We start from the raw sequence: 13,968 nt of genomic DNA on the forward strand, positions 1-13,968 counted from the left end.
AGCACATCATAAACAACTCTTATGATGAAGCTGATGTTGCTTGCCTCCATTTGCCAAAGCTCACTCCAGTTGATCTTTCTCCTCTCCAGGCCTTCCCACCGCGTCCATTGCCCTTGTTTAGCAAGAGAGACAACCTTTGCACTTCTTGCAGTCTCCTCCTGTGCGCACCTCCTCGACCACCAGCTTCCTGCGTTCAGATGTTGTTGCCTTATGGAACGTTGGTTTGCTTGCTGCCAGGCCAAAGAACCCTCTTCCATGCTGGATATTCCCCACAATGTCTTGGTGTCTCAGGGCTGATGTTGCTTGCTGCACAGCCTTGGATGATGTCCATTTCCGTCCAGTTTGTAGGGGAGGTGCAGCCTTGCTAATGATCTGGTCTTTGGAGTCCTTCAATGTCATCTGAAGTCTTAAAGTATCTATATCCACAGTAAAACGAGTCCTATATCGACATAACCAGAAAGGCCGCTCAGCAAGGAAGAAGCCACTGCTCAAAAACTGCCATGAAAAAGCCAGACTACGGTTTGCAACTGCACATGGGGACAAAGATCGTACTTTTTGGAGAAATGTCCTCTGGTCTGATGAAACAAAAATTGAACTGTTTGGCCATAATGACCTTTGTTATGTTTGGAGGAAAAAGGGGGAGGCTTGCAAGCCGAAGAACACCATCCCAACCATGAAGCACGGGGGAGGAAGCATCATGCTGTGGGGGTGCTTTGCTGCAGGAGGGACTGGTGCACTTCACAAAATAGATATTGAAGCAACATTGCAAGACATCAGTCAGGAAGTTAAAGCTTGGTCGCAAATGGGTCTTCCAAATGTACAATGACCCCAAGCATGCTTCCAAAGTTGTGGCAAAATGGCTTAAGGCCAACAAAGTCAAGGTATTGGAGTGGCCATCACAAAGCCCTGACCTCAATCCTATAGAAAATGTGTGGGCAAAACTGAAAAAGTGTGTGTGAGCAAGGAGGCCTACAAACCTGACTCAGTTACACCAGCTCTATCAGGAGGAATAGGCCAAAATTCACCCAATTTATTGTGTTTGTGGAAGGCTACCTGAAACATTTGACATAAGTTAAACAATTTAAAGACAATGCTACCAAATACTAATTGAGTGTATGTGTAGTAGAGTTAAAATGGTTATTCCATCAAACTTCAAATTATTAGAATAGTACACAAAGCAGAACAGAACGACCAGGTTGAGGGTCAGTGGCCAAAGCCCGTGAACAGGAATATTCCAAGTTCAGACAGAAGGGGGGAGTCAGATCGCTATGATCGCCAATAACTTTTATTTTGGTTTCTATTCTTAATTGTTGCGCTACTGGTGCTGCCTTTTGATGCAGCTACAGTAGCTGAATGATGTTAACATCTTCGGGTTTTGTTTCATTAAATGTATTGTTATATATATATATTGTTATAAGGAAGTGTGAGACTATTGAAACATGTAACTTTCAGAGTTTTATTGTTGTTATTAATATAGTTTATAGAGTGTTAAAAGTGCTGCTGTTGCTAGCCAGCATGCCATTCTGTGATGCAGACGGTTCGCTGAGCTGCCGACTGGTGCTGGCGTTGCATTATGAGAGATGTACTGTAGTTTTGTCCTCTACAGTCTAAATGGAATAGAGGCGATTTCACATTGTAACTTGTTTATGTTGCAGTGTTTTTGTACATGAGTTGTTGTATTTTGGTACTGTCAACACTGAAAGCACCTAGCAATGTATTGGGGATGTGAGACAGGATATGTGTTTTACCTTTCTTCATGCTCCTGTGTAGAACAACTTGTCAGATGGTGCATTGGAGACTGATGTGTTCCTGTCCTGTCTTTTCACAATACTATTGCAGATCAACATAAAAGCCTAAAAGACAGCCATGGTGTCGCTTATTATTTCTTGGTTTTCCTGTGGTACATAAGAAACCCGCTACATATGTAAACTCCTGACCCACTGGGAATATGATGAAAGAAATAAAAGCTGAAAGAAATAATTATCTTCGCTATTATTCTGACATTTCACATTCTTAAAATAAAGTGGTGATCCTCTGACCTAAGGCAGGGAATTTTACTGGGATTAAATGTTAGAAATTGTGAAAAACTGAGTTTAAATGTATTTGGCTAAGGTATGTAAACTTCCGACTTCAACTGTAGCTAGTTTGTAGCGTGCTAGTAATATCTAGGTAGAGGGATGCCTCATGGAGGCAGTCCAAATCTCACGTCATATAGCTGGATTGGCTAACAGCCTTCCTAGACACGGATATCTAGGGAAAGTGACCCGTTCATGCTCTGACCCACAGGTCACAGGCTGTTGCTGACAGTACACACAATTCACACAGAGCTTAGTTTACGCTACCGGGACCTGGGAAGAGGAGATGCGAAAAATGGGAGGAATATGGCTAAGCTATCTTTGCGAGAAGAAATAAGACACAGTGCGTGGTCTGGCGTATGGTTTTATATGAACCACGCTGTCACGTCACTGACATGACATGACTTTATTGTTATTGTTACTCAACCTGCGTGGAGCGCGAGGGATATAATCCTTGCTTTCAACCATGCTGATGGTCTGAAAGGTATGAGTCAAAACTACTTAAAGGTCTCAGAGCAAGTGACGTCACTGATTGAAACACCACTAGCACCATTTCACACCGGTTACATAAGGATGTATGAGCAAATATGAACATTTTCACATATCTGTGACATAGCTCTCTTCAATTTCTTCCTTGAAATTAGTTTCCCATTTTATCTTGATTGCTTCTGAGCTATCAGGTGGATATTCAATCAACTATTGATAGAACTTGGCAATCAACTTCTTTGGTGTTGCAGCTTCTTTCAGTATTTTTTTCAATGTTACATGGTTTAGGTTCATCCAGATTCTGTTGAAGCGATTGAATAAGATTTTTTTAGTCGTAAGACATTAAGGAAATATATATTAGATAAACCCCATTTTTTACTTAATGATCGAATGACAGAGCCATCATAGTACATATGCTCAACATTCAAATCCAATTTTATTGGTCACATACACATGGTAAGCAGATGTTAATGTGAGTGTAGCGAAATGCTTGTGCTTCTAGTTCCAACCGTGCAGTAATATCTAACAAGTAACCTAACAATTTCACAACAATTACCTTATACACACAAGTGTAAAGGAATATAGAATATGTACATATAAATATATGGAGGAGCGATGGCCGTGCAGCATTGGCAAGATGCAGTAGATGCCACTTTGGAACCAGGGCGCGGTTGAATAAAAAATGTCCTTAACCTTAAATCAGTTTTTTAAGGCAAATTCCTAATTAAATATGGAAGGTGCACAATCCATGGCTACAAAGCAAACTAGCTGTTTTTAACCAGGCAAGTCAGTTAATTCTTATTTACAATGACTACCTACCACGGTCAAACACTCACACAGACAACGCTGGGCCAATTGTGCGTGCCATATAGGACTCCCATCCACGGCCAGTGGGAATCAAACCAGGGTCTGTTGTGACGCCTCCAGCATTCGGATGCAGTGCCTTAGACCGCTGCACCACTCGGGAGCCCTAGCTACCTACTCTGTAAGTTAGCTTGACGTGCTAGAAAGGAATAGCAACGAGTTGAGAGAAAAAAAATAACGAAAAGAAACGTGTTTTATTAACTGGGTTATAAACTCTGTGGTGTTACGCCTCACCTAGTAGACTGTCGTGTGTCCACCAATCGCGTTAATGTGGTCATGCTTTAAATTACATTTTAAAAAATCTAAATACAGGTCAACAATTTACATTCTTACATCATACAAAACAGACGGCAGGTGTTAACGAGAAAATACTGAAACAAACAAAAAAATAAACAATTCTAGTGCAATTGTAATCACTGAAAAAAACGTATTGTAATGATTTAGGAAAATGTTATTCTTGTTATTGTTCACAAGGGTTAATGTTTTAATAAAATAGTTAAATTCAATCAAAAATAATTGTAATTTTGGTATAGAATTTTGTAATTTTTGTTTGTGTATGAAGTATTTGGCAACAAGAAACATTTTAAAAATCCCAATTCAAAATTCACAATCATTTTAGTGGTCTTGTTATCATTGCAATAGTAACATATATCTTTCATGCCAAAAACATAGGTAGTGTTCATAATGGTAAATAAGTATTTTGCAAAGTTTTCCCAAAATTCGGACACAAATGTACATTTACATCATCAATTGCCACACATTTGGATATCATAGAATTACATGGATATAGCTTATGTAAAATGTTAAAGTGCACTTCCTTAACTTTGTTTGGTATACAATATTTGTTAATGTGGTGCAGCACGCGGTTGCTAAAATAATCTTCACACAATACCTTCTTTCAAAGTCAGGGAATGATCAGAGTTTCTAAAAGTAGAGAAGAAACATTGCGAGAATTCCGGGAACGCTTGTGAAGCAGACCAGGTTTGGGGTTTGAGAAGTCAAATGGCGAAGTGAAAAAGTATTCCTTAGTTGTTAGTTTTCTCGAAATCTAAAGGCACAACCTATATTCGAGACAGTTTCTTACGTATTTGAACATGTTAGTAGTCCAACCTCGTGAAAGTGACAAACGTTATTATTTTCTTCCAAAACGACTTAATATCGAAGGAGTGCATTTTGATTTGACGGCTTGCACATGCGCAGTTCGGCGCAAGACGACCGTTAGACCTGAAAGCGTTTCTCTGCGCATGAGTTTAGCTAGCCAACGTAGCCATGACATGACCTTACAACCGTGATCGGGGAGTTCTATTGGAGAAGCAGTTTCTACCTGTCTGCGGTATCACGGTTGTCTTGAAAGCACCGTGATACCGCAGACAGGTAGAAACTGCTTCTCCAATAGAACTCCCCGATCACGGTTGTAAGGTCATGTCATGGGTACGTTGGCTAGCTAAACTCATGCGCAGAGAAACGCCTTCAGGTCTAACGGTCGTCTTGCGCCGGTTGAAGTCAGTGATCTTCAGTTCGGAAAGTCGGAGCTCTAGAAAGATACCCTAGTATCCGACTTGGAATTCCGAGTGGGTGACCGTTCAAAACGATTTTCCCAGTCGGAGCTCGTTTTTTCCCGAATTCCCAGTTTTTGTGAACGCGGCATTAGTCAAGAAACCTGCCTATTTTCCTCTAAAATACGAAATGTAATGATTCCAAAGCTATACGATATTACAGATAACAAGTTAATTATCTCACATATCGGAACAGATTTGTAATGTTTCTTGTTGAGTAAATTCATGCTATTGTTTTATTTTCTTTAGCTAGCGCCCAATTGACTCCCATTCACTCCTTGAAGAGCGCGCGTTGCCCAAAATGCACCGCGCGTCCCATTGACAACGCATGGGCAACGTCCACAACATGCGTTGGAGTTTCCCATCTCCTCAAAAGTATCTCTGGCCCGATCGGGGATTTCTATTGGAGAAGCAGTTTAGACATCTTCATACTAAAGCATATTTTGTTGTCTACTCCGTTATTTCTGATCTTTGGACTCCAGTAGTGTTCTAGGACTATACGAAGGGTCTTCTAAAGGAATTTTAAATCATGTCTGAGGTATGTATCGAATTTGTATTGTTTTGGGTATTATATTGTAGTTACCATAATCAATGATGACATGCAAAGCTATATTATTATGGTGATTTTCAGTTTCAAGTGCAGGTTCGCTAAAATGTGTCAACTTGGCTTTGTCGACTAACATTACCGTTAGCACTGTTAACGTAATGGTGTTTAGCTATCTACTTAATAAGCTATAACAAAAGAGTGTTATTGTTTTAGCCAACCTGCTTTGAATGTAGTATAACAAATTCTAAGGAGCTGGCACTTGACTTGGCACCACTAGTTGTCCCCGTCAGTTTTGTATCAAATTTGAATTAAATTCCGCTAACTCGGTTATTGCCTTTTTTTAAGCGGAGCCATTCCCATGCTCCCAGCCGATGAAACGACCCCGTTTAATTTGTTTGCCAGCTCAATGTCTGGTTTCACTCCCAAACTAGGGGATTGCGTTTGCCACAACTGTCACCCTGCTTTAAGGGTGTGGAGCGGCTTTCGACATAGCCCAAGGCGCTGATTGTGTGTGGACTAAAATACACGCTCCTGGGTTGTATAATCATTGCTTGCCTATATATTATCATGGTGAGAAGAAGCATGTTAAAGTTATTATAGCAAACGTTGACTAGCGTATAGCTGGTTTGGAGTTATAGGATGAAGGAAGAAGTGTTGGCGTTATGCTAAATTATTTCATCATAACAGGATAACTCTAGGCAAGAAGCGCCCGGAACGAAGGTTTTGAGGCCAGTTTCTATGTTCTGCCATTCTGGGCTCAAGTTGCTCAATATAATATAATGTCATCATGACTTTGATGTGGTTTTACTGCCTGTAGGCTAAGAAAAATGGACCCAGATGAGATCAAAGTTCAATTTATGCCAGCACTGACTCTATCAATCGCTCCAGTGATTATCTGGCTCATGGATGGGCAACTGGAGGCCCACGGACCGCCCCTCTCGATAGCCCCTCCCCTCCTCAATCGGGGTCTTAGCTTACTGTTGCTAGTTAGAATAGTAAACAAAAATATAAACGCAACATGTGAAATAAAAGATCCCATAAATTGTTCATATGCACAAAAAACGTATTTATCTCAAATTTTGTTAACACATTTGTTTACGTTCCTGTTAGTGACAGTACACAGGTGCACCTTCTTCTGGGGATAATAAAAGACCACTCTAAAATGTGCAGTTTTGTCACACAACACAATGCCACAGATATCTCAAGTTTTGAGGGAGCGTGCAATTGGCACCAGAACTGTTGCCAGATAATTTCATAAGCCACCTCCAATGTTGTTTTAGAGAATTTGGCAGTAAGTCCAACTGGCCTCAACTTCAGACCACGTGTAACCACACCATCCCAGGATCTCCAAAAAACATCTTCTTTACTTGCGAGATGAGACGAGCCACTCGGAGGGCTGATGAAACGGGGTTTGTACAAACAAACAATTTCTGCACAAACTGTCAAACAGTCTCATTGAAGCTCATCTGCATGCTCGTCGTCCTCACCAGAGTCTTGACCTGACTGCATTTCGGCATCGTAACCGACTTCAGTGGGCAAATGCTCACCTTCGATGGCCACAGGCATGCTGGAGAAGCGTGCTCTTCACAGATTAATCCTGGTTTCAACTTTACTGGGCAGATGGCGTCGTGTGGGTGATAGGTTTGCATCGTTGTGAACAGAGTGCCCAATGGTGGCGGTGGGGTTATAGTTTAGGCAGGCATAAGCTACGGACAACAAACACAACTGCATTTTATCGATATCAAATTGAATGCACAGAGATACCATGATGAGATCTTGAGGCCCATTGTCCTGCCATTCATACGCCGCCATCACCTCATGTTTCAGCATGATAATGCACTGCCCCATGTCACAAGGATCTGTACACAATTCCTGGAATCTGAAAATGACCTAGTTCTTCCATGGCCTGCATACTCACCAGACATGTCACCCATTGAGCATGTTTGAGATGCTCTGGGTTGATGTGTACAATAGCGTGTTCCTGTTCTAGCCAATATCCAGTAACTTTACACAGCCATTAAAGAGGAGCGGGACACAATTCCATAGGCCACAATCAACAGTCTGATCAACTCTATGCGAAGGAGATGTGCCGCGCTGCATAACGCAAATGGTGGTCACACCAGGTACTGATTGGTTTTCTGATCAATGCACTTACCAATGAGCAACTGAACTCTGACACAGCGGTTGCATTAAGGAGAAGTCCATCTTTAATTCTGTGAATAACACTTGTATCTTTTATGAATGTTTATTTATCAGTATTTCTGCAAAGTCACCGGATGTTTTGGAATCAAAACATTACTGCACGTAACGCGCCAATGTAAACTGAGATTTTTGGATATAAATATGCACATTATCGAACAAAACATACATGTATTGTGTAACATGATGTCCTATGAGTGTCATCTGATGAAGATCATCAAAGGTTAGTGATTCATTTTATCTATATTTCTTTGGCTGGAAAAATTGCTGTGTGATTTTTTTTGACTTGGCTATGACCTAACATATTCATATGTTGACACGATGGGTAGATTAACAAGATGTTTATCTTCATTTGCTGTATTGGACTTGTTAATGTGTGAAAGTTACATATTTCGGAAAAATATTTTTGAATTTCGCGCGCTGCCTTTCGCGCACTGCCTTTCCGCTAGCGGAACCCCTGCCCTAGAAAGGTTAACCCTTTTCAAACATAGATCTGCTCATTCTACTGTAAGGTTGCTGCCATTTTCTAATGACACTGTACAGGAACCTGTCCATCATATAACTGATTTAACTTGGGAGCAGCAATTTTCATGTGCATATTTTGCTTCCCCTCCATCCAGGTGGATTTTGATAAGGCTGCAGAGGAGGTGAAGCAGCTGAAGGCTAAGCCAGCAGATGTGGAGATGCTCAGGGTCTACGCTCTGTTCAAACAGGCCAAAGTGGGCGACATCAACACCAGTAAGCCAGTCGACGTCCTTCCAGTGCTTTGTGATACCCCTCCTTTCTAGAAATCTCATTGTATAGTCATTTGATTGTGTGTGTTTTTCTTTGTTTCTGAAGCTTGTCCTGGGGTGCTGGATTTCACTGGGAAAGCCAAATGGGACGCCTGGGAGAAGGAGAAAGGTGTGTTTCCTGTAGCCCTTCCTCATTTAGCCTGTAGAGGGCACTGCTCAAATCAAACTTTATTTGACACATGCGCTGAATACAACAAGTGTAGACTTTACCGTGAAACGCTTACTTACAAGCCCTTAACCAACAGTGCAGTTCAAGAAGAAGAAAATATTTACAAAGTAGGCTAAAATAAAAAGTAATAATAAAAAGTAACACAGTAACAATAACGAGGCTATATACAGGGGGCACCGGTACCGAGTCAGTGTGCAGGGGTACAGGCTAGTTGAGATAATCTGTATATGTAGGTGGGGTGAAGTGACTATGCATAGGTAGCAAACAAACTGAGTAGCAGCAGTGTACAAGAGGGGGGTCAATGTAAATTGTCCGGTGGCAATTTTTATGAATTGCTTGGGGGTAGAAGCCGTTGAGGAGCCTTTTGGTCCTAGACTTGGCGCTCCGGTACCTCTTGACGTACAGTAGCAGAGAAAACAGTCTATAACTTGGGGGACTGGAGTCTCTGACAATTTTATGAGCTTTCCTCTGACACCGCCTATTATATAGGTCCTGGATGGCAGGAAGCTTGGCCCCAGTGATGTACTGGGCCGTTTGCACTACCCTCTGTAGCGCCTTACGGTCAGATGCTGAGCAGTTGCCATACCAGGCAGTGAAGCAACCGGTCAGGATGCTCTTGATGTTGCAGCTGTAGAACCTTTTGAGGATATGGGGGCCCATGCCAAATATTTTCAGTCTCCTGAGGGGGGAAAAGGTTTTGTCGTGCCCTCTTCACGACTGTCTTGGTATGTTTGGACCATGATAGTTCGTTGGTGATGTGGACACCAAGGAACTCGAAACTCTCGACCTGCTCCAATACAGCCCCGTCGATGTTAATGGTGGCCTGTTCGGCCCGCCTTTTCCTGTAGTCCACGGTCAGCTCCTTTGTCTTGCTCACATTGAGGGAAAGGTTGTTGTCCTGGCACCACACTGCCAGTTCTCTGACCTCCTTCCTATAGGCCGTCTCATTGTTGTCAGTGATCAGGCCTACCACTGTTGTGTTTGGCCACTCAGTCGTGAGTGAACAGGAGGGGCCCAAGTACACACCCCTGAGGGGCCCAAGTGCACACGCCTGAGGGGCCCCAGTGATAAGGATCAGCGTGGCAGATGTGTTGTTGCCTACTCTTACCACCTGGGGGTGGCCCGTCAGGAAATCCATGATCCAGTTGCAGAGGGAGGTGTTTAGTCCCAGAGCTTAGTGATGAGCTTCACCTAAATTAGGGGATCAGTTTTACACAGCTGTGGATCTCCTCAGCTCAATGCATTTACACTGTCATAAAGTATACTGGTTGAGACAGACAGTTCTTAAACAGTAACTCATTCTTAACTAAATGGGTTTTCCTTTTCTTACTTGACTCCCATAGGGAAGAGTAAAGAGGATGCCAGGAAGGAGTACATTGCCTTGGTAGAGGAACTGAAAGGGAAGTACGGAGTCTAAGAAATGACTGACTGACCGGGCCGTCCGCTGGCAGTGTAGAACCAGCCCACACCTCATCCCTGTGAGGTGCCTTAATCCCAATGAGTATGCCCGTTTCTACAAGACCTGGGGAAAATGCATATGTCAAATCCTTTGTAATTCTAGTGGTGCACTTGGTTTAGCTGAGGTAACTTGGTTTAGCTGAGGTATGTGCAAGGGTGGTTGGAGTTTGCATTTTATGGACTATTCAAATGGTTCCATTGTACAGAACTACCTAAATCAAGCACACCTCAAATGGCATATGCGTTTTACCCAGGAATGTTTGCTACTGTGCATTGCACTAAGAATACAGGACCAACAAGCCACCGCTACGTACAGAGACAAACCGTCCTCCACCATCAACTTCCTAGTTAATGTTCTCAACTGGTTGTTCAGCCCACAACCTCCATAAAGTTTACATTTGTTTGAACTTTTCTGTTGTCAAGCTTGGTTATTTTATGAGAGGAGATTATATAATTTGCCTTGCATCACATACCCAGTAAACCACAAAATGTACACTTTGTCACTCACAACTGTGCCCCTTTGCACATTCAAAACATTTGTATATTCAGAAAATGTATAAGGGTCAAAGACGTATAAGGTTTTCAAAGTAGCAAAAAAATGAAACAGCAATTACACTTCCTTAAAAGGCTTTTTTTTTCAGTGGAGTGTCACCTATGCCGTTATATTCAAGAATAAAGCCAATAATTCATTTTTATTGTGATTCATATGAATGTACCCTAGTAAAATGTAATTCAGTAAAACACTAAGTGTTTAAAAAAAAAAAAAAATCTTCATAATCACAAGGTTCATGCCTAGACTGGCAGGAATATAACTACCCAGAAAAAAATGACATTTTATTTTGAATACCACATATTTGATGTGTCACGGGTACAACTCAAAATTTGTTGAAGGTTTTTCACAAAACCTTCCTGCCTTGCACTGAGAAAAATTCTAAATCTATGAAAACATCTTTCTCTTCATCCTATGAGATTTGTTTTGTCTCTGAGTCAACAAAACAAAGTGATTGTATTTTAATATAAAATACTGGTGTTATACTCTATGACGCTATTTTGTTACACTGAATGACACTCATAGCAACACTTTGCACAAACACGGTACATGCATTGCTTGTTCTTGAGATCACATAATGGAAGACAGTAACTCGGAAACGCTTGAGGTTTTCAGCAACCCTCTTTGGCTCAACCTGTCAACTATGTGTTTCACATTCTCGTGATCGAGACACTCACAGGTGTTGTGGTCATGTGCCTTCGGCTTTGTAATGTAAAATGGCCGCAGTTGTAAAAACTGTCTGTATGACAGTGAGTGTCCCATCCACCTCTGAATTGTACTCTGTATGGAGTTCTTTTAGAGATTTCATGAGTATGCGCCTCTGAATCTTTTTCATTTGCGTGACCGTGTCTTCCCTGAGAGAAAGCAACTATTTTCATCTCCACTGAGAAATGCAATGACCTGTGTTTTCCTCACTAAAGATATATATTTTTTCCCTCGTGGCCTGTATTTTTAACTTGGATTGCGTTTTAATTTATTTGACCTTTGCATGCCCTTTCGTAATTTGTTGCTTTTTTGTTGTGATTGTTTTAGTTTCATTTCCAGTTGAAGAATTTTCTACTTTAGTTTTAGTTTTTCCTTTTGCAACCGCTTACAACGCTTTGATACCTTTTTCACTTTTTCTGGAGTGGCGGAAGCAAGTGGTTGCTCCAGTGTTTGAGATTGAGGCTCAAGGGATTTCTCTAGTTCTGGAGTCAAGGACTCAGGTGGTTGTTCTAGCTCTGGAGGTGCAAATTAATGTTGTACTTTTTCAAGTTGTTCAGGGGGGTGCTCAAAAGCGTTTCCGTCAGTGGATACAGGAGTTAAGTTCATCACCACATTAATTTGTTTGATTTTTTCTCACTGCACCCCCTCTTATTTAATCTAAATTTGTCCCTCTTTTTTCCAGCATCAGATTGTGTTATTGTATAGATTGGTGGATGATCAGGTTTGACATCCTTCTTTCTTCTCTGATAGCTAAAAACGAAAATGTAATAGTTATGACACTGGCACAGAATAGAATTTGCATCCATTAAATGTTATTAGTAGTCTATTAATAGTAGGCTATACAATGATAACACTTAATCAAAGTTTAAAAGTTAAATCAACTCCCTCTCCCTTTCTCAAACATGACATGTTTTGTTACTATTTCATTGCTAATGTTAATAATAATCACTTTACTATAATCTGCGGCAGCACTTGACGTTGCATTAAGTTGCATTATTACACGATTATTACATGATAGTTCATGTTGTAATTATGCATTGTTACACTGTAACTGCTCAATTTCTGTAAATTTCAATGCAATTTACACAAATGCAATTTCAAGATACCTACACAAAATAGCTACATCAAATGCCCATCAAACTACTTCAATTCAAACTTGTACAGTCTTGATTTTTCATAAAGGGCCCCAAATGTGAAGCAGCTATTAACTAATATAATTCACAATCCATTTTTAATTCATAATTATGTGTGTGTGTAATATTATATTAACTAATATAATCCATCAGTTATATCTTAACTGCAGTGCAATAAAAAAATTACTACAGTGTAATAGTGCAACTTAATGTTGCGTTAACCACCCAGCTTTATATCCTATTATATCCTATTCTGTTGCTGACAGTAGCGTGAAACCATGAAAACAGTACCTTGCTTTTCTTCTGGCTAGTCTTTCCTCCCAAGCAACTGGATCTGCGTTAATCTTTTGTCTGGGCCGTGCAGCCCTCTCCTTATTAGACGACGGCATCTACAGTATAAAGATAATGTGCCTTGAAATACCTTAAAATTCCATAAAATAGTTACATGATAATATTCAGTATGCATACAACAAGTAAATATGAATTGCATGATTAAATGTTGTAAACTAGTGAAAACATGGGATAGCAATGCTACTGTCATTCAGCATAACGGGTGACGTGGTATAAACATGAAACTTTTGGACAAAAGCATGATACTGAAGGACAGATTTCATACATAAACATATTTAACAGGCAGTTCCTTGGCCACCTATATAAAGTAATGACTTTGATCTATAAGGATTATTTTTACTTTTCATATTGAATATAGCTTTTTATAAAATAATAACATTAAAATTATGTTTTGTAGTGTTGTACTGAAGGACATGCATTTTTGTTACAAAGGTTACTAGAGGGTGAAAAGGTGAAATCATCAAATATTTGAGAGAGATTTACTCACCTCCTCACATTGATAGATGGTCTTCAATGGGTATTTTTTGTGATGTCACACACTGTCACATGATTACCATCATGTGAAATGCGTTAAAATGGCTTTTTACCTTTGTTATACTGAATGACATTGATGAAGCACAAAAGTCTGGACAAAAGTTATTCAAGTTTTAAAATATTTTTCAGATACAGTATGTTGTCCATTATTCTATATATTGTTGCAAACACTAATACAATTATGCCACGGGTGTTCATTTATATTTTTAGGATGAATTTCTACATTTTAAAAACACTTTTGTCATTAGAATTTTAACCTGGTCAGTTACACTGAAGGACATTTTGACACTTAGAAGCTCAATAACTCCCTTAATTTAATAGTTTGCAACACAAATATTTCTGGGTCAAAAGAAGGGTAAGAGTTGAGTGAGTTAATATTATATTTATACATATTTATCTTTTTATGTTAAATGAATGGCCTTCGGACACCAAATGTACACGTCTCGTCTTTGACCCATAAACTCAGAAATCAAGAAGAATACTTTATCAATTTTCCAGGTTGTTTTTATCCACCTCGCACCATGTTCCGGGGCCAATGGTCACTGAG

The 13,968-nt window shown here is 40.3% G+C and overlaps 1 protein-coding gene across 1 annotated transcript; it reads left to right on the plus strand.

The window, feature by feature from the left end:
- Nucleotides 1-5,316: 5,316 nt before the first annotated feature.
- Nucleotides 5,317-10,555, plus strand: LOC110520396 (acyl-CoA-binding protein). The gene is made up of 4 exons (XM_021597686.2): nucleotides 5,317-5,519; nucleotides 8,348-8,465; nucleotides 8,568-8,630; nucleotides 10,034-10,555. The coding sequence occupies exons 1-4, from the start codon at nucleotides 5,511-5,513 to the stop codon at nucleotides 10,105-10,107; spliced, it is 264 nt and encodes an 87-aa protein (XP_021453361.1). The 5' UTR covers nucleotides 5,317-5,510; the 3' UTR covers nucleotides 10,108-10,555.
- The last annotated feature ends 3,413 nt before the right edge of the window (nucleotides 10,556-13,968 follow it).

This window comes from Oncorhynchus mykiss, chromosome 3 (genome assembly GCF_013265735.2).
Source record: "Oncorhynchus mykiss isolate Arlee chromosome 3, USDA_OmykA_1.1, whole genome shotgun sequence".
Taxonomy (NCBI): Eukaryota; Metazoa; Chordata; class Actinopteri; order Salmoniformes; family Salmonidae; genus Oncorhynchus; species Oncorhynchus mykiss.

What these genes read in the sequence shown, in the direction of transcription:
- LOC110520396 (XM_021597686.2), top strand. An exon ending in AGTGGGCGACATCAACACCA is followed by an intron (nt 8,466 to 8,567) that starts GTAAGCCAGTCG and finishes TTGTTTCTGAAG; the next exon opens with CTTGTCCTGGGGTGCTGGAT. An exon ending in CGCCTGGGAGAAGGAGAAAG is followed by an intron (nt 8,631 to 10,033) that starts GTGTGTTTCCTG and finishes TGACTCCCATAG; the next exon opens with GGAAGAGTAAAGAGGATGCC.